At 41.3% G+C, this 21,283-nt stretch overlaps 1 protein-coding gene and 1 long non-coding RNA gene across 3 annotated transcripts in view; one reads left to right on the forward strand and one right to left on the reverse strand.

Annotated features, from left to right (window-relative positions):
• The window catches only part of HLF (HLF transcription factor, PAR bZIP family member), a 66,430-nt gene extending 50,460 nt beyond the window's left edge, over window positions 1-15,970 (forward strand). The window contains exons 3-4 of one of the 2 annotated variants that reach the window (XM_083353638.1): window positions 8,790-9,010; window positions 14,603-15,970. In XM_083353638.1, coding sequence (XP_083209764.1) covers window positions 8,790-9,010; window positions 14,603-14,821 — 440 coding nt within the window. In that variant the 3' untranslated portion in view covers window positions 14,822-15,970. The remainder of the gene's footprint in view (window positions 1-8,789; window positions 9,011-14,602) is intronic. The other variant, XM_083353639.1, reaches the window with a different exon arrangement.
• The window catches only part of LOC310635062, a 792,702-nt gene extending 774,064 nt beyond the window's left edge, over window positions 1-18,638 (reverse strand). Inside the window, exons 1-2 of the long non-coding RNA XR_014491321.1 lie at window positions 17,785-18,638; window positions 15,964-17,652 (exon numbers count right to left, since the gene is read on the reverse strand). This is a non-coding gene — a long non-coding RNA (uncharacterized lncRNA). The remainder of the gene's footprint in view (window positions 1-15,963; window positions 17,653-17,784) is intronic.
• Window positions 18,639-21,283: the final 2,645 nt, after the last annotated feature.

The raw sequence follows: 21,283 nt of genomic DNA on the forward strand, positions 1-21,283 counted from the left end.
ATGGCCGGAGGCACGTTCCTTTCTTACCCCAGGCTGGCATCAAAGGGAAACAGTTCAAAGAGCAAGCAGATAGAGAAAGCAGAAAGGATACATTGTAGGAGCAGAAGTGAAAGGAAAAAAAATACATTGTAGTTTCCATAGCTTCCCCCCTCCCCCCAGGAGTATGACAGAACCCGCAGGAAAGATAATAGAGCAAAGAGCACCCCTCCCAATATGTGGGTTCTGATACCAGGTGGATTTGGAGCTTATCAAATGGCGCATATGATCATGTTTGTCACCACCACAGATTGTATGAGTATGTGTGTCTCTGGGGTTTTTATTTTGTTGATTTTGAATGTACGCCATCCAGAATCATCATGTGTGAGTTGGGAGGCTATATAAATCTTAAATCCTGACTAGCACCAGAAATGGAGTCAGCAGCACAATCAGATGGCTCAGTTTAGATGGAATAGAAAACCATGACTTCATATTCCCAGCCTCTGCTTATGCCTTCTCCTTTCCACTCCCACTTAATGAGACTGCAACTCTTTCTCATTCATACAAGCCATAATTCACAGAAGCCATAATTTGTCATTTAAACACAGAAAAATATGATTTGTGTAGAGTGTATTTGCAGAGTTTGACTGTAATGGCAGATTAATTTCTGTGAACAACACAAAAACAATCTGAAAATCCAAGAGAGGTGGTGAGAAAAGAGCAGATAAACACAAGTCTGTAGTGCAAATGGCCAAACCCAGGTTTGCCATTATAGGTGATGCTATCCCATAAATGTTGAATCAAAAGCAAATCCTACTGAGCTGAGTAGCATTACAGTCCCTTTGGATGAATTGTAGCCGATGCTAGCAATGCTAAATATTATTTTCCAGCATTTTTTAAAAGCAATTTCTGCTTGGGTTGATGGATATTTTTATTAGATGGTTTTTCACTGTTTTGTATGTGTATGTGGGTGGCTGGTTAAATGTGTGCACATATACGTGTGTATGTGTACTCCATGAAAACAAATCACATTTGCAGACTTGCCACAAATTATTATTATTTATTCAATTTTTATAGCCGCTCATCTAAGTCAAGTGACTCGCGGCGGCTTAATATTCTTAAATACAGGCTAAATAGTGATTGCTGACAGCCCAACATAATTGGATGTTTGGGGGTTGGCTGACTTCAGACTAGCAAAGCGGGCTTCATTGTTTTTTCAAAATTTCTCACTCTTATCACAAAGACCTAGTGCAAAAATCATATGCCTCGAAGAACACCAAATATCTTCCACTGCAAACATTTCGCTCCTGCTTACTTCAGTCTTCCTTCAGTTTTGCGATGTAATTTAAGGTAGGAAAGATGAGCATCTGGTCACTGCTTTTGTTAAATATTTGTGAATCAGAAATCTTCCCTAATCTGTTGTATTACAAATCCCACAGAGATTGGCCCATTAACCCCAAGATGCCTTCTTTTTGCCTTACTGTAAAATCTTTTCCTTTAAAAGAGGCTAAATCTTGCTGAGTCAAGATGCCTTGAAAAGATTAAAGTTTAGGGATTAGGTTTGCATTAGTATCACTTAGTGCATGGGTGATAGTCCATAGATTACCTGTGACTTCATTTATAAACACAAATAATGTGGTGGTGGTGGTGGTTGGTTGGTTGCAGAGTCAGCCAGATGTTTAGAGGGGATTTGGCATTCTTGTCCATCTATGGAATCCATCCCAAGGATCTGGGATGGGGAGATGTTGTGTGATGGTATTAAAGCTATTGCTACAAGATGTAATCTATTCCAAGTAAAGCTGCCTTTTGCAATTTACTGATGGTGTTTTTGTCAATGCTGATGATGTTCAAGTGACGCTTCAGATGATTGCATACAAAGTGCCCATTACTATTGGTACTATTTTCGATTTCCTTTGCCATAGTTGTTCCAATTTTACTTGCAGGCTTTTGTATTTTCTGATTTTTTCCAGTTCTTTTTCCTCTATTCTGTTGTCTCCAAGTACTGCCACCTCCACTGTCTAGATGTTGTTGTTGTTGTTGTTGTTGTTGTTGTTGTTGTTGTTGTTCTTCTTCTTCTTCTTCTTCTTCTTCTTCTTCTTCTTCTTCTTCTTCTTCTTCTTCTTCTAATTCTTCTTCTTCTTCTTCTTCTTCTTCTTCTTCTTCTTCTTCTTCTTCTTCTTCTTCTTCTTCTTCTTCTTCTTCTTCTTCTTTATTTTTTATTATTATTTTTATTTATTGAACTTATATACCGTCCTTCTCCCGTAGGACCCAGGGCGGTTCACAAGGCAATTAAAACAATATTACAATACAAAAGTTAATAACAATTAAAATAGATTAAATTATCCTTGATTGAAAATCTAAAACCCCTATAACTCTGATTAAAAAACCCAATTACAATAAGTTAAAAATTAAAAATTCTCAGTCCTGGCCGGAAAGCTCAAAGAACCAGGTCTTCAGGTCCTGGCAGAACGAACGAAAATCAGGGGCAGTCCTGAGCTCTACAGGTAGCTGGTTCCAAAGGGCAGGCGCGCCCACAGAGAAGGCCCTCCCCCTGGGTGTCGCCCGCCGGCAATCCTTTGCCGGCGGCACCCTGAGAAGGCCCTGCCTGTGGGAGTGCACAGGATGAAGGGAACTTGATTCCGGCAGCAGGTGTTCCCTCAGATATGCCGGACCCAAGCCATTTAGGGCTTTATAGGTCATCACCAGCACCTTGAATCACCAGCACTACTACTACTACTACTACTACTACTACTACTACTACTACTACTACTTCTCCTTCTTCTTCTCCTCCTCCTCCTCCTCCTCCTCCTCCTCCTCCTCCTCCTCCTCCTCCTCCTCCTTCTTCTTCTTCTTCTTCTTCTTCTTCTTCTCACAGTCAACCAGATGTTTAGACTGGATTTGGCATTTTTATCCTCCTATCAAGTTATTATTATCTCTATAAACTTAAGTGTGGGTATAAAAGTTTCCAATTCTGCTCCCACCCTTAACCCCTTCCCAAGAACTCCCAAAATACTCAAGATTCATGCTGCAGAAATTTGACCATATCATATTAAAAATCGGTGTACAATTTCATTTTGTTTTTACATGAGTGGGTAAAAACGTGAGTGGGTTTTTAAAGAGAGAACTATCTCCTGTTTCTTGCCTCTTTCCATATATAGTCTTAAGTGCTTGAGGACTCTTCCCCCAATTCATCCCTCTTCTTTCCAGCGACATAATTCTCCATCTTGTTGGGAGATAGAGTTGAAACCCCTGTCCCTCATCCAGGCTTTGTTGGTTCTCCAGATGTGTGAGACCTGAATTTCCAGCCAGCATGTCATAGAATTTAATCCTTGTGTATCTTAATTTCTCATGGTCCCACCAGGGCCCCTGCAGTATTTTGCAGTGGGAGGTCTTCTCATGAGGTGAAGGAAATTATTAGAACTTATCCTTAGAAATATCTCCGAAATGATACTTTGTAAACTGATCTATTTCATCTTGGAGGACACAACTGTTTTATTGAGTAGGCATTTGATGGCTAAATAAATTTAAAGTTGTTTTACAGATGTATCTGTACACACACACAAGTTTTTAGCATTGTATGTATAAACATGCCTAATCACTAAGAATGAAGTCCAAAACGTGAATACATTTGGGAATACCTATACAAAAACTAGGAATTTCTACCAGATCTGGGCAATGATCATATAGTGACTCTAAATAATTGGATTCAGGATTGAATCAAGTCAGCAGCCTATTGAAATAAATGCAGAAGACCGTGCAAGAGAAAGAATGAAATTGTGGCCGAGTCTCATCTGCTGAGCATCCAATTGATTGTGTATTCATTTTCAGGGGGTGGATCAGCCTTCTGTTCAGCTGAATTTATCTGGTTAATTAAGATAGAATTAGAAACAAAAGTGAGCATGAATAGCAGCTTCAGAGAGCTATAACACGGAACCAAATATTTGCCTTAACTTTAGGAAGAAATCCTGCTGATTCTACCCTGCAGCCTTTCTGCTCTGCTGACCATCTCTTGTACTTGGGTGTTGTCACAGCTGCACAGTTTGCTGATGCAGAGTTATTCTGCTGCTCTTTCTGCTAGGCATGTGATCTTTTCCACACTGTCCTCCTTTGACCCAACTTGAACTAAAGAGAATTTAAGCATCCCAAATTGAGAATTTAAGCATCCCAAATTGAGACCGGTTCCCACAAAAGGTTTCAGTAGCATGTTTGTATCGTTGTGAACTGGATAGGGACGTAATTTTGTTCATGCATGTCAGTGGATTGAGCTGTAGCACCGTACAGAGGTTAATTACCCCTAGGCAATTTTATTGTTAAGCCCGTGTTCCTGTCCTTGGTAGAGAAATATCACAAAGCAACACAGTATTTGATATAAAAGTAAAAAAAAATAGTCAAGAGAAATATCTCTCATTCACAAATGGAAGGAAGAAACTGCTTGTCACTTACATGTGTACATTGGTGCGTACGTACACGCACGTACCCACACATACAAGCAAACACAAACCCCAGCTATGAAAATGAGGAATGGCAACTTCTCCAAATCCTGTAGCAGTGCACACTGTGGACTGTAATTCAGTGCAAGCTGATATGGGGATGCACTGGTTTGGTTTTGAGGGGAAATATGCGGAACGCTGTAATTGATGCAACCAGTTGGGCAGGTTTCAAAATGTATCTTCTTGGAAACATCCCACAGTTTTGCTTCTGGTGTCACAACAGTACAGCTGAGAGCATGAGAACAATGTAGGTTAGGAGTGTCCACGCTGTGTTCAAATACAGTGGGCTCAAAGAGCATCTCGGAATATCGCAGCCAATATTACCCACATCACTCGCATGAGATAGAAGGGCCTCAGCGGCGTGAAAACGTCCATATTTGTTGGTGGATGGTTACAATGTATGATGCCTTTCGAATGTAACTTTATGCAGAATGGTCTGAAGTAATCCTCGACTTAGAAAAGTTCATTTAGTGACCATTTGAAGTTACCACGGCGCTGGGGAAAAAAGTGACAGCAGCCATTTTTCACACAACCATTGTAACATCCCCACGGTCACATGATCAAAATTCAGAGACTTGGCAACTACCTCGTGTTTATTTATTTATTTATTTAATTTATATACCGCCCTTCTCTCAAGAGACTCAGGGCGGTTAACAGGGCAATACGTAAAAGACAGATACAAAAGTTAAAATTATTAAAACATGATTAAACAATGCCCATAGTACAAATTTAAAATTAAAGTCATAATAACAACCCACCCCATCCCATCAGGCCAGGCCCGCTTCCTTAAAGAGATGGGTTTTAAGGTTGTAGCATCCTGGGGCAGGTGTCACGTGCTCGCCTTTTGTGACCTTCTGACAAGCAAAGGCAATGGGGAAGCCAGATTCACTTAGCAACCGTGTTACTAATTTAAGAACTGCAGTGATTCACTTAACAACTGTGGCAAGAAAGATCACAAAATGGGGGCGAAATTCAGTTAATGACTATCTCACTTAGCAGCAGAAAATTTGGGCTCAACTGTGGTTGCAAGTCAAGGACTACCTGTACCAACCTTCCATCATTATAATAACAATATTCTTGTTAACAAGAATATTGTTATAATAATAATATTCTCTGCAATATTCTTGCAGAAAGTCTGAAGGAGAGAGTTGGATGCCGTGCCTGAACCAAGAATTCTTAGTTTCCTGGTCAACCGCTGAGGTGGTTTCCTGGCATCTGCCACAAATTAGATGTGTAAACAAGACTAAGCCTACCATCAAATGCCACTTTTCGATTTTATCCTCACTATTATCTGTTCAGTTAGCAAAACCAAAACAGCATATGCCCACTTATCAGCACCTTGGCACCAAGCATCCTGGCCCACAGTGTGAAAAGGAGACTTTTTATTATTGGTACAAGAGGGGAGTCTCTTGATCTCTCCTTTATGTTTAAAAAAAAATTTAAAAAAAAATTGGGCAGAACTTCTCCCCAGGGCTTTTTGGCCCTTTCTGCCGGCAAATGCTATTGCAGTGCTTCATAGAAGGAATTTGACAAGGCACAACTTCCACTGAATCGACTGCTAAGCTTGTAAGCTTGTAAGCCGCCCTGAGTCTTCGGAGAAGGGCGGGATATAAATGGAATTAAAATAAATAAATAAAATAAAATTTTTGTGCCCTCCAAAAACGGCTTTCCTTCTACCCCTTTCTCCTGTAATGTCCTGTTATGTTGGAAAGCGATTACACAGTGTGTGCTGCAACGAGCAACTCGAGAGGCCCTCACTTGAGATGATTTTTCCGTTTTGAGCACAAAACCCAGCTGGCCGAGAACAAAGCCCATAAGGGTCAGAGATGTGCCACTTGTGCAGTGTATGGAAGCAAGATGAGCCAAGGAGCATATAGGTGGAGAAAGAGCTGTACAAATAGATCCCAACTTTCCTTACATAATCTGATTTTCAGGGCTCAGCGCAACAGCAGTCAATATGACCAATCAGCTGTTCAGGAGAGAGAACAGGTGCCGATCTGGCATTTCCTACGTCCAGCTTTTCTAACAAAGTTTATTTCAAGTGGCATTGAGACTTTATAAAAAACATTCATTTAATAAAATAAGGGGAGAAATGTTCTTTTCTCTCCAGCTTTATCAGCCACTCTGGATCTACTGCAGGCTAGCTGGCAACTGTATATTGGTGCTACTGGAACGAGCCAATATTTTACGTAAAGGGGTTGGCTGAATGTGGACAATAATTTCAAAGGGGGGCGGGTTTGTGTTAATTCCATTACCTGCTCTTTTTTAAAAAAACTGATGAATTGTCAACTGATAATTTAGCATGCCCCTGACTTCCAGGGATTGGTCTATATTGGGAAGTACCAGCCAATATTCAGAATTAGGATTTGAAGTCATCCCAGGACAGGTACTCATTCTGACATGGTCTGTTCATATTCTTGGGCCTTCTCAGTCCTTATTCAAGCTTACTTCCATATGTAAATCAGGATGACGCCATGCTGAGTTGTCTCATCCTAAGCATCACACTCACAAGAGGAATCTTTTCTGGGCATCCAATAGATGGCATGTATTGACACCCTCATGGCCAGTGGGGTTACTTTCTTACTTACTTTCTTTGTCTTACTTTCTCATATATTAATATAGTCTGGTTTATTTTATTTGTGTCATATCCCATCTTTCATTCAGCAGCTTGAAGTAGTATACATGGCGCTCCCTCTTATTTTTCACCACAGTAGCTACCCTGTGAGGTAGACTGGCCTGAGAGGGAATTCCCAGCCCAAACTCACCCAGGGAACTTCCCTGGCTAAGGAAGGACCTGAACTTGGGTCTCTCTGCTCCCAGTGCAACATCTTAATTGCTAATAGGTCTTAAGTGAAAATAGGGACATGGTGGCTCAGTGGGTTAGGACGCTGAGCTTGTCGATCAGAAGGTCGGCAGTTTGGCAGGTCGAATCCCGAGTGCCGCGTAGCAGAGTGAGCGCCTGTTACTCATCTCAACTTCTGCCAACCTAGCAGTTCGAAAGCACGTAAAAATGCAAGTAGAAGAATAGGGACCACTACGATGGGAAGGTAACAGCGTTCCGTGCACCTTTGGCATCTAGTCATGCCGGCCACATGACCACGGAGACGTCCTCGGACAAGCGCTGGCTCTTCGGCCTTGAAACAGAGATGAACACCGGCCCCTAGAGTTGGAAACGATTAGCACGCATGTGCGGGGGAACCTTTACCTTTACCTTACCTTAAGTGAAAACAGGAGAGGTAAACTGGAATCTAGTGTAATTCAGTTCTTGAGGCCTTTCTTAGTTGGAGTCTTGTATTAACCCAAGCTCCTCATTGTGTCTCAGAGTAAACTTTCTAAAAGTCTGTTATGTGATATAGACACCAGTGTCTACCAAATAACTGTAGCAATATTAGGGCATTTATCAGTTGATATTAGTCTTGGTAGCTGTATGCCTGGAGTCAAAGGCAGAATGACTTAATGCTAATTGCTAGAGAACAGTACGGTAGTTGAAAAGGGCATTTGCCCTCCTGTCCTTCCTGAATGGATCTAGTTGTCCACTCTGTGACAGAATACCGGCTATTTTTATGTTCTCAGACAGTCCAGTGAGTACGGCTTGGAGAGCATGCAGTTGAAAACTGAGAGAAGACAAACTATATTACGAATGGATCAGAGCTTGCTTTCCTGAACAGAGGAGGTGTAAGCACCAACTTACTTAGAACAGAGGTCTCCAACCTTTTGGGCACTAGGGACTGGTTCTGTGGAGAGAGGTTTTTCCATGGACTGGAAGGTGTGTGGTTTTGTGTGCTGCCTGCATCCCACGGATGGGGCTTTGCTTGTTTGTACGGCCCAGTTGTTGGCATGCTGCGGCCCGGTACTGGTCCGTGGACTGAGGGTTGGGGACCCCGGACTTGGAAGACAAGAAAGTGGAAATGTGACGGATTATAGTCTGCAGGGATTGAGGTGGTTAACTGAGCAATATTATTATTTTACTGTTTCAAAGCATCGTTTGTGGAGTCCTTGATCTCTCTCTGCTCAGGATATTGTCTTGCAAGACAATATCAGTGCTAGAAGGGAATGGGGTTTGTTCTCTGTTCATAAACACTTGCTTGCCCTGCCCAGGGTAAGATAGTCATGCTACTATATTACCCAACTAGCTAACATAATCAGTGTTAGAAAAGAATGGAGTTTCATTCCTTTCTAACACTGATTATGTTACCTAGTTAGGTAATGAAACGTCTGCAAGCAAACAACCAAGCTCAGAGAGCACCAAGGACTCCACTGTTCAACCATGAGCGTCAAATACATTCTTCTGCTGATAAAGCATCATTTCTTTGGTTTCTTCAGGTCAGATCTTGCCTACAAACCGAAACACGCCAAGTCCCATCGATCCCGACAGCATTCAGGTTCCAATTGGGTATGAACCCGACCCTGCCGATCTTGCTCTTTCTAGCATTCCTGGTCAGGAAATGTTTGACCCTCGCAAGCGCAAGTTCTCTGAGGAGGAGCTCAAGCCCCAGCCGATGATTAAGAAAGCTCGCAAAGTCTTCATTCCTGAAGATCTGAAGGTAACTTGGGACTGGTGTCTAGGGCTATGCAGAGGTCCAGACTCGAAGGGGAAAAGGTAAATTGGAGGATGCACAGGTAGATGGGTTACACCCGTTGACAGCTTCTTAAAGAAACAGTGTCTTTTTCTGCCCTCTGCCATGGTTTGATAAAGACAGGAAGGACAGCAATTTGATGTGGTACAATGATATTTGGCAGGAATAAAGGAATATTGTATTATGAGAGCAAGTGAAAGAGAGCTGTCCAACCGAATCTCCACGAGTGGGTTCAGCTGGAGTTGACAATCCTAGCTTCTTAAACCTAAGGAAAGTAGAAATTGCAGAGGGTTTCTTTTTTTTTTTTGCTCTATTCATTTTAATTTGTGTGCCCTTCGTATTGGTGAACAAGGTGGGATCACTTTAAATTCAGGATGGTCTTCCTTTCAGGGAAATGTGCTATGCGTCTTCCCTGAAATCCCATGTTGTCCAATGAGACTACTTCCAAGAGAATAGATCTTGAATTGAAATTCTCGATTCCCTTCTGAGTTCAGCCTGCTGGACATAGCCCCCTACCAATTATAAATAGGATAACCACGAAGAACTGCAGATGCAATAAATCTTGCTTCTAAATCCTGAGCTTCTAATATGCACAGGATTGCAAAGATTGTTCAGAAATGACAGAGCTTAAAAAAAAGCCAACTCAGGCAGGGTGGGGTGCTAATTCCCTTAAGCAAGTTGCTATTACAGCATGTATTATCTCAATTATTTTAAAAGAGTCACCAGAATTCTTTTTTTTTAAAGCCAATCTTGTTTGGTATATATAATTCTGTGGTACTGGAAAAGTTAAGAAATACTCTGCATACATTTTTCCATTCATTTGAGACACATAAATCTGTGAGCGGAATAACAAAGGGGAGGAGGTGTTGTTTTTTTTTTAAAGACATTAACTGCAGAGAAGTCTTAGTAAAGTTGCTGATGATCTTTGTGAACTGGATTAACAGGCAATCACTTCCCGGAGTTTGTGCTGCTTTGTCTTGTTCCCATTCCTAGCAAAATGCTTGACCAAAGTTTGTGTTTCCTTGTGTAGATTGGTTGCAGAATTTGGGTACAGAGGCAAGCACAAATTAGATCCACTGATAGTCTCTGGGCTGTGTATGATTTCAAGTGTTTGCTGTCCTTTCCGACTGAGATTTAAGGTTTAGATTTTGTAATTTTTTTAAATATAAGTGATGTACATGGCTTTGATAATTCAAGGATGAATTGAATTGAAAGTTGCTTTTTTTCCTGGAGAGGAATCAGATGGGAAGTAAGCACTACAGAAATATATGAGCCAATTTCCTATCCTTCTTAGAAAGAGAGATATTTGTTAGCCAGTCTTAAACTATTTAATTTTGGAGATAGACTATTGGCTTGGCTATTGATTATGTTCAATAGGGATATTCCAGGCAATTGATAGACCCTCTTTCAGGTGACCAGGTCCTTTCTGGGTAAGATTGGGTCAGGGGATCCTCTGTGGGGTTGCTCTGAGAAATATTCTCAGCATCTGTCAAAAGTTACTTGGCATCACTTGGAATTGGATTCCTGCTGAACAGATCCTGTGGAAGTACCCAAGGTTCATCTGAGTTCAGTTGTCTGGGAAAGGTTTGAACTGATAGATTCAGAGAAAGCGGACAGATCCTTGCAGCTATGAGTTTGACCCCTATGTTCTGGGCTTATACCTTTCCTGGCTGGTTACAGGTTTCTAGGTGGTAGCATGTGGTTGGGTCCTCATAGTGGGAGAGGTAGTGCCCACCTGACTTGAAACATGTGGTGGTGTGCCTTCTTCTCAAGACCCTCCTGAGACCCAACTTTGTTTAAGTACTCAGCTTAGTGGGCCCTGGATAAAGTGGATTATCTGTACTTTTCTCAGGCTAGATTACAGTACCAAGACGGCATTGGTTTTGCTTGTGGGTGACATCTGGAGAGCTGGGGATGGGTTAGTGCAACCTTCTTGGCCCACATGGATCCCTCAACAGCTTTCGATAGCATTGACCAGCTTTGGGGCTCGAGAACAAGGACAGTTTGTTTCTGCTGGAGAGTGGAGGGAAGAGGTCCAACCCTAGGCCTCTCTTGTCTGGGAGTGCCTCAGAATTCATGACTCTCACTGCTTCATTTCAGCATCTAATGAAACTGCTGGGCAAAGCCATTTGGCAGCATGAGTTACTGTATATACCTCCATCCCTGGCCAAGCAGGCAATGCCATTCAGCAGCCTGGAGGCTCTGAGGGTCAGGATAGAGAGGAACCAGCTCAGACTCAGTCCTGGCAAGAGAGAGTGGCTTTGGGGTTTTCATATCCTGGGAGTGTCATATTTTACTCTTGATGGTAGCATTTCTCCAGACGTAGCTAATGCACAACTAGGGATCCTGCTGGACTTAGAGCTCATGCTGTCACTGTGCCACTTCCTGCAATGCACTTTACACGGGGCTGCCCTTGAAGACCATCCAGTAATTACAACTGGTCCAGGATACAGTGGCATGCAGAGTTTTGGAGGTTCTGTTGTGTCGCCCATATTACAACACTGCTTTGCAAGATGCTTCCAGTTTCTTTCAGGGTGTAATTCAAGATGCTATTTATCCCTTCTGTCCCTTCGATTGCAAGGAGATCAAATCGGTTAATCCTACGGGAAGTCCACCCTGACTAACCTTTGGAAGGATTGAGCTGAAACTCAAGTACTTTGGCCCCCAAATGACAAGAGAGGGCTCATTGAAAAAGGCCCAGATGTTGGGAAAGATTGAAGGCGAAAGGAGAAGGGGACGGCAGACAATATGATGGTTAGACAGTGTCATTGACACAGTGGCCATGGATTTGGGCAGACTCTGGGAGACAGACAGTGGAGGGCAAGAGGACCTGGCGTGCTGTGGTCCATGGGGTCATGAAGAGTCAAACACGACTTAGCAACCAATCATCATCAGCAAAACGTTATCAACTTTAAAGCCTGTCTGGCAGGTTATCTCTATGACCACCTGTCCTTGAGGGCATCTGTTCACTTCCAGCAGATTGGACTGGGTTGGTGTGTTCCAGGCCCCTTCTCCCTAGGGCAGGGGTAGGCAACCTTGGCTCTTTTATGACTTGTGGACTTCAACTCCCAGACTTCCTGAGCCAGCTGGCTCAGGAATTCTGGGAGTTGAAGTCCACGAGTCATAAAAGAGCCGAGGTTGCCTACCCCTGCCCTAGGGCTGTCTTCTAGCTGGACCAAGGGAACACTCAGGCTTTCCTCAGGGGCAGAACACCGGTCCTGTAGAACACCCTCCCTCTAAGATCCCCGCCCTTCTAGCCTTCCAGAAAGCTTTAAAAGACTGGCCCTTCTGTCAAGGGTGGGCGAAGCTGGAATCTAACGATTGCAGGGTTTTGATTCATCAGAGAACGTTGGATTGGTGCTGGGAGTTGTTTATTTAGATACCAGCTTTATTGTTTTTATTGCCGGTGCTATACGCCGCCCTAGATAACAGCACGTAAGATGTACAGCCATATAAGTCTCTTAAATATATGAATACATTCTGACCATGCTGATGTGACTTTTCGTTGTCAGTTCAATATTATTTCCAGGATGGCATTTGCAAAAAAAAAATGAGTATAAGAAATACAGAAGAGGGAAAGTCTTTCTCCTCCTTATCACTGTTAGAGCAGTAGCGCAGGGAAAAGCTATAAAGTGCAGGGGCCGTTAATGCTAGCTCTAGTTGATTCCTAGTCATTTCCATCTGATTTACACATTTATATCGCACTTTATTAATTTTTCCTGCTGGTAGGATATCTTTTAAATCAGGTTTTCAGCAAAGTGCTAGGTCCTACTCATAAGGCCTAGGACTTTGCTAAAAACCTGATTTAAAAGATATCCACAGCCAAGATATGATCCATTGACAATTAGGTTTATGGAGCAGAAATGTGACCCTTTGTACAGTTGCCTGGAAGTGAGTGCCATTGAATTTATTGACACTTACTTTTGAGCGCTAAGTAAGTTTTAAGTAAGGGTCAGATCTTTAAAAGTACCCTACTTTAACAATAAAAAAGCAAGAAATCTATGACGAGGCAATTAGAAAAGAAGCTTTGTACTGATGTGGTTATTATTTGCAGAAACATGAGAAAAGTGTCTATGTTTAATTGTCATTTATTCAAATAATAACTGCATTAATTTAAGGTTGGCAAAAGAGAATATTATTGGAAGAAGAGAAAATCAACCAAATGAACTATAGAATGATAGAAATGAATTGGTATTGATTGTTTTTAAACACTAACCCAGACAACATGCTGTTTACCAAATATTAAGATGATTATGTTAAAAATCAATAAAACATATTTTTTTTTAAAAAACAACAAGAAATGTCTTTAGCTAGTTAAGATGCAGGGATGCGGTGGCTCAGTGGGTTAGGACACTGAGCTTGTCGATCAGAAGGTCGGCAGTTTGGCGGGTCGAATCCCGAGTGCCGCGTAACAGAGTGAGCGCCTGTTACTCGTCCCAGCTTCTGCCAACCTAGCAGTTCGAAAGCATGTAAAAATGCAAGTAGAAAAATAGGGACCACTACGGTGGGAAGGTAACAGCGTTCCGTGAGCCTTTGGCGTCTAGTCAAAGACATGACCACATGACCATGGAGACGTCCTTGGACAAGTGCTGGCTCTTCGGCTTTGAAACGGAGATGAGCACCGGCCCCTAGAGTTGGAAACGACTAGCACTCATGTGCGGGGGAACTTTTACCTTTACCTTTAGTTAAGATGCAAATCATCTAGCAAAGGAGTTTTACTATTTAAATTGGGAGAGTGGAACTTTTATTGTTTAAATTGGGAGAAAAGAGTAATAGTTCCATCAAAGAAACCGGGGAAGCTTCACCCTCTGCTAAATCCTTTTCCTGATTCTCTTTTATTTTTCTTCACCCGTCTTCATAACCTGGCATCCTCTTGATGCATTGGCGCCCATCACCCTGGATAACTTGGGATGCTAGGAGGTTATCATTCCACCTGAAGCCAGGATCAGGAAGATGCCTCTAGCAGTTGTGAAATTTATTTATTTATTTATTTATTTATTTGTTTGTTTGTTTGTTTGTTTATTTTTCACATCTTCTGAACAGTGTACAATAAAAGATTTAAGTCTCCTTATCACCTTGTTATTATGCTAGATCAGGAAGACTCCACTAGTTGACCTGGTATCTCACCACTTATCTACTTTTTAATCTCTATGTCTCCTATCTATCTATCTATCTATCTATCTATCTATCTATCTATCTATCTATCTATCTATCTCTATCTCTGTCTATCTGCCTGCCCATCATCTATCTGTCTGTCTGTCTGTCTATCTGTCTGTCTATCTACCTACCTACCTACCTACCTACCTACCTACCTACCTACCTACCTACCTATGTATTTCAAAATAAACGTTAAAATGCAAACAAGTAGATAGGGAGTTTGTATCTATTTCTGTTTTAGAAGATATCCGAACAATACAAGTGTCATATTGCACCTGCTTTTCAACATAACAATGTTTGAGTTGAACACACAGAATACCTACAGCCCTGCTGATGCCTTATGGGCCTCTGTTCCTCTACTGAAATCTAACACCGATTTTCTTTTCCTCTGTGATTAATGAGCAGGATGACAAATACTGGGCAAGACGTAGAAAGAACAACATGGCTGCCAAGCGTTCCAGAGATGCCCGGAGGCTGAAGGAAAACCAGATTGCTATCCGTGCCTCATTCCTTGAGAAGGAGAATACAGCCCTGCGCCAGGAGGTGGCTGACCTACGGAAGGAATTGGGCAAATGCAAGAACGTCCTTGTCAAGTATGAAGCCCGGCATGGTCCTCTCTAAATGGCCTCCGACCCACCCACCCCCACTCCCATCCGCCACCACCCCTGTTTCTTTTCTTTCCATCTACTTTTTTATTTTATTTTATTTTGTGGTTTGGCATTTAAATAGGTGGGACAGTGTGTTTCATGTTTGATAGCACCTCACCCAAGCCAACTTTTCAGTCATGGGCACTTTAACAGAAAGCAGAAACAGAACCAGTGTACAACCCGTGTGCTTGTGCACATCAGTGCAGGCATACTTGTGAATGAGTGTGCATGTCTGTCTCGGCTCTTCTTGTGTTTTTATAAAGCCCCCTTTGCAGGGTTGGGTTGGCTGAGACTGGCCATAGTGAAACATTTATGGAATACATACATGTAGACATGTATGTATATATTTTCCAGTGCTGCTTAAACTGTATTTTTGACTTATCCTCCTCCCATTCTTTTGATCTAACTGGGGGGAAAAAAAGAAAGAAAATGAAAGAAAAGCACCCTGGTAATGAGACAGAAAGAAAGAGAAAGAAGAAAAAAGTTAGAGATGCTTTTGGTTTGTTGTTTCAATAAGGCACATCAGGCAGGGTAAACTGATTGATTAATAATGCACAGTTGATATTCATGCTATTCTGCAGAGATACTAATTTATAGATTTGCTTTTTTATTTTGTTTCGATTTTCATTTATTGTATGTTTTTACATTTTGGTAAATAAAATAGACCTTCCGATTCATGATGTATTCTATATTCTCCTCGTAGAGAAATAAGGAACAGCTAACTTTCCTTCCATTGCTTTAAAATCAAAAGTATTATAAATAGGTCGTAGGGAGAATATTTTTGCATCCCCTGGGCATAATCAGTAATTCTCTTGTACAGGTTAAAATATTCCTCATGGGCATTGGATGACTTTCGTACCCTAATACTGTAACTTTTTAGTGCTCTTTTTTTCTCCTAAAACATTAAAGATTTCTTGATAGTTTGTCTAAAAATAATCCCTAACCACACAAGCAAAAAAATAAATAAATAAATCCATCAGATGTCTGCACAGTATCAGTGCATGCTGTGCGGATGAGGCCAAAGCATATTCCTGCCTTAGGTGAATTAAATTTTTGCTTCTATCAATCCTCACACACACACACCCCTTTCTTTTTGTGATGTGCAGGGCACAACACTAAATTATACCACTGTGCAGAACATTTCAAGGTTGACAGACTCCAACTCTGAAATCCTTGTTTCAATCTTATCAAGAAATGACCAGGCTACCTTTGTCTTTCATCTGATTTCTTTTATACTTTGTAACCAGCAAGTGGAAATCTAGAAGTTGTCAGCTAAATTTTCAGGGAATTCGGGGTGTCAATTCAGCCAGTGACCTGCTCTGCTCCTTCTGCAGATCTTTCTCCAATCTGCTTAGTGCACAGTGCTTTTTTCAAAAGTTGAGTTGAGCCAACAGCTCTTGAATTTGGCCATTGGTAGAGTTTGTCTGCTTTTGGCTGGATGGTCAAACTGCTCTTGTGAACATCTGCTGTTCTTACCCTTGACCAATCTGTGATTGGCATAACCAGAGCGGTTTGGATCAATCCACCATTGGGGACAAAGGTCAAGTGATGCTTGCCTTCGGCCCACCACCTACTCGTCAAAGAGATCAGTGCTTTTCTTGGTCTGCAGGAGTGATGCTGATGGCCATGCTAGGTCAGGATGAAACTTTATACAAAAATGCAAGATAATTCACTGGCCAGAGAACTGGAAACCAAAATAGAAAAGGCCTACATTAAACTGATTTTGGAGTTCGAGCAGACTGCATTTTTATTTCCCACTGATGTTCAGTTTCTGAAATTCTTGTCTCAAAGGAGCTTTTTCCAAATTCAACTGGGCCTTCTTTGTTTTTCCTTGACGATGTTTCGCTTCTCATCCAAGATGCTTCTTCAGTTATTCAGAACCAAACGTGACTGAAGAAGCTTCTTGGCTAAGAGAAATGTCTTCAAAGATAAACAAGGAAAGTCCGTTTGCCTCTGGAAAAAGCACCTTTGGGCCAAGCGTGACCTGGTTGATCGAGAATCTCCATAGACATTCTGAAATTCTTCTTTCTTGGGAAAGGCTTCGAATTCAGCTTTTTAATCGACTGTGTGCAATATAATTTCTGTAGATTTCCCACCTGCTGGGTTTTTCTTGTTTTTCCCCCTCAGATGGCTTTGATTCAGTTAGAAGCAACTTTTGCAGGGGTTTTTTTTTTTTGCCTTGATATGCTGCTGTGATTGTATGAGCTGATTGTTTTTAGAGATTCTCCTGTTATTTTTTTAGCTATTTTTTAAACTTATGCTACATTATATAAAGTATTTTTGGAGGGTGGGGAGGAAATGAATGTAAGAGATGCAGATATATATTGAAAAGTGACGGTGTTGTCATGCTGCGGTTAATTCAGTTCTTTTCAATGTTTCCTGAAGACCAAAAGAAATTGATTATTATAAAATGTATAAAATTTATACGGAATCTTTAGAGTGTGCTTCCCCCTCCCCCTGTACAGTATTTTTCAAGGACAAACGTTTTATTGTGTATTTTGGGGGAAAGAATAAGATATATATCATATGTTTAAGCAAAGAGAGGGTTTTAAAAAAAAGTAGATGGTTTCACTTTAAAGACGACAATATATCTCTTTATATATTCATGAATAGTGAATACAGAAGAAATGCTTCTAGGGCTTTTTATTTTTAAATGATAATGTTGTATGCTCGCCACTGGCACATTGAGGTAGTTTTGTGTTTTCAGTTAGAGAATGATCCATGTTGCTGGGCTCAGTCGCTTGCTTCTGGAAGGATCTAAATTGGGTGCAATAGAAAGCTCTACCTCCCTCTTTTTCTTATAGCCTACCCCAGGGGTAGGCAACCTTGGCTCTTTTATGACTTATGGACTTCAACTCCCAGAATTCCGCAGCCAGTATGGCTGGCTCAGGAATTCTGGGAGTTGAAGTCCAGGAGTCATAATAGAGCCAGGGTTGCCTACCCCTGGCCTACCCCACTTTAGCAACTGCCCAGATATGAGAAGAAGAGGCTCTTTCCCCGGAAGGATTGTACAGTTCCTGTCAGCCTCATGTAAATCCTCCATGCAAAAATGGCTGGGGTCCTGTGGAGACGGATGGGACACTAAATGTTTTCTGCATGTAGTATTGTCTGCTGTAGTCTTTCAAATTTCTCTTGAGCCAATACAGCTCAACCGTCCTTTTTTAAAAAAAATGTGGTTCTATGGTTGGACAAAGGACAAGGCTGGTGACATTTGTCACAGAGCTTCAGAGGTGCAAATACATTGGGGATTGGGCAACGTGAATGAACCTCACAGAGCTTACATTATCTATCCTCTTTGAGATTTCTATACCAGAATGAGGATTTGTATCTATGGTGAAAGTCTGAAAGGAAAAAAAAAATAAAGGTTCCTAAAGATGGTTCTTGCAGATTGAAGCAAGTTTCACTGAAAAGACATCAACTGAGGAGGCTGGGGTGTCTCCCAGACCCCTCCCGATAGACAGCTTAAGCCAGGGGTAGGCCACCTTGGCTCTTTTATGACTCGTGGACTTCAACTCCCAGAATTCCTGAGCCAGCATGGCTCAGCTTAGAAACTTCTCCCTTTCCCCTCAGCATGGCTTGTTCAGGAATTCTGGGAGTTGAAGTCCATGAGTCATAAAAGAGCCAAGGTTGCCTACCCCTGGCTTAAGAGAACTAAAACAGGAGGCCTGTTTTTCAACTCAGTACAGAGGAGAGCAGGCAAACACTGCTTCAGGTTACCTCCCAAATACTGGACTTCTAGTTACATGGGTCTGTAGCAAAATTCCAAAATTCCCAACCAGTCACAGCTCTCTCCGGTGTACTTCTGCAGGTTTAGAAAGGCTGTTTGATTTGGGGGGAGGGGGGGACAATTTAGGAGCAGTAAGAATCATTTCACATGTTAGAGACGAGGCCAGGCTAGTTGCTCAATATCCCTTCCCTGGTATCCTGTTTGACATACTTGTCCAAACTGAATTCCACTTATGCCAATTTTGGTGCCCCATTTTCTGTAAGGGGTGTCATTTCTGCTGGTGGAACAATATGGCTTCTTGTTTACCCTTTACCCATGTTGGATAATGCTGACCAACAAATTCAACAACATCTAGAGAGCACAGATTCCCTGCTCTTGTCTTCATGCTTACTGCTTTCCTTCTGGCATCTTCTAGAGATCCACTGTTTCAATTTTCTTGCCCAGTCTCTTTCTGTCCCTTGTTGAGTACAAGAATGAGCAAAGCCAAATGACTTACTTGAGCCATACTGGGCTTTTATTATACTTGAAGAGGTGCTTTTTTGAATTGGTGAATTACAGGAGAGGTAGGGGTTTTCTTTAGTGCATTAAAAACACTGCACATCATAAAAGTATGGTGCCACATGTCTTTCTAGATCGCTTTTTCCACCGAAACAAGTGCATTTCTGTTACATAAGATCACATTATACTAAAAGTGATTCAAACAAAAGTTTTGGACAATCACAAAGAAATGGTGCCATTCTTATGAGGATTTTCTGGAAAGATTAAAAATGTATCCCAGTATCCTAAACGCTTTAATAGATTATTTTTTTGGACCATTATTTCAGCTGAGTAATCATCTTTAGGGGATAAACTATCCTTTACTGGCCAGTAAATATTTCTTTCTAAATGTTTATGTGTGTGTAAAAGTAAATGTTAAGCTGATAATAATTTTCACTGAATGTAAAACAAGCCTAAAGGACGTAATACTGGGAAAAGATAGGATTCCTCTAAGAAGTTGGGAACAGAGGCTGTATTCATTTCCTCCAAATCCCAAATATTTTAATGGTCTGACTCATAATTTTGTCTTGTCTGGAGGTGCCAGTATGGAAAGTCAAATTAACAAAAAGTCTTTGCAGGTTAGGAAGTTTTATCTCAACGATGGATATGGAGAAGTCAAAGAAATATAATTTCACTAATCTGGAAATTCTTTTGAAATGTAAAGATCTGAATACAGAGCTGTAAATATTAAAAACACCAATTAACTTCATCATTGTAGGATCACTTAATTTCTAGACAGGACAGCTATATCAAGTCATAGAAGCCACTGTCAAATTATACAGTGGCTTCTGTGAATAATCCATAGTTACATACAATACAACATCTTGAACACACAACAAAGCAATCAGATGTCCAAACTTGATCTGCCCTCAAAACACACTTTTGTTTGCTTCCAATTTTGATCTCCAAATTGGCCTGCTACTTTATTTGGTTTTACCCCATGAATATGAATAGGTAAGTGGTAAGCTTCTCTCAGAACAACAAAGTGAGAGAAACTAGTTAAGAAAAAACATAAATGAGGACAGGAGTAAGTCAGCTGTGACTCTTACACAGGGCAAATGAGGATGGATTCTCCAGAGACAGGCAGAATCTAGAGCAAGGCCAACAGTGATAGAGCACTGATCAGAACTAAACCTGAGAGCTGCCTGCACATTACTAAATGCATAGCTAGATCTTGATTGGCTTGTGGATCAAGCTGACATTGGAATAAGAGATGTCTTCTTCCAAATCCTGTCTACCAGCATCTCCCAACTGTGATGGGAATATATTGCCCATACTTTGAACCAGACCAAAGCCATGCCAGCTAGCAAGTCCGCAGCCCTAATATATCTGGAAGGCCCCTGCTTAAGGACTGATAGTTATCTGCACTAGGAAGCCATTGCTCAGTGTATCTTCTAGCAAAGAGTTTGCAAGAAACATTCCTGATCTCTCAGGAAATGATTATCAGAACTAGCCATTTCATCAGTTCTAAAACTGTTTCAGATAACTGTTTCCCTCCAGGTGTCTTGCAGATATTGCATACCCATCAGCCTCAGCCAGCATGGCAAAGAGTTGGATAAAACAGGAAGGCCACAGCTTTTCCACCCTCTGGTATTGTTAGGAGAGTACGCCATCTGTACACGTGGTCTGTTGTTTCAGTGCTCCATTGATTTAAGACTGCACATTATTTGCTGGAGTGAGATGTAAATTAGGCTACAATTGTATATGCTCTAGTATTTTTGCACACAGTGGGCTTACTTCTGAGTAAGATTATGATAAGTTATTAATGAATGAAACTTAGCCTTATCTTTTGAGTTAACTGGTCCCCTGGCCTTTATTGTTGCTTCAGAAATTGTGTGTGTGGCATGTGTGCATGTATGCACACTTGCATTAGCATGTGTGTTGTTTGAGAAAAGCAAGAATGAGCTTTTGGTATTTTTGATTTATTTGGGAAAATGTTCCACCTTTTTTTCCCCCTCTCAAGTGATCAACTGTTGTATTTCTGGCAACCTCGTAGGAAAGCTCTGTTCACAAGAGTTTAACAAACAAGATCAAATTAAATGTATGTCATGACATGAATTGTGTTCTGTATGTTTTTCAGCCCAAATCTTTCTGCTATTCTTTAATGTTTAATAAAAACATTTAAATTTTTTCTTTATCTGAGGTTGTGTTTGTCTTTCTTGCCTTTGGATG

This window comes from Vipera ursinii (genome assembly GCF_947247035.1).
Source record: "Vipera ursinii genome assembly, chromosome: 2".
NCBI lineage: Eukaryota > Metazoa > Chordata > Lepidosauria > Squamata > Viperidae > Vipera > Vipera ursinii.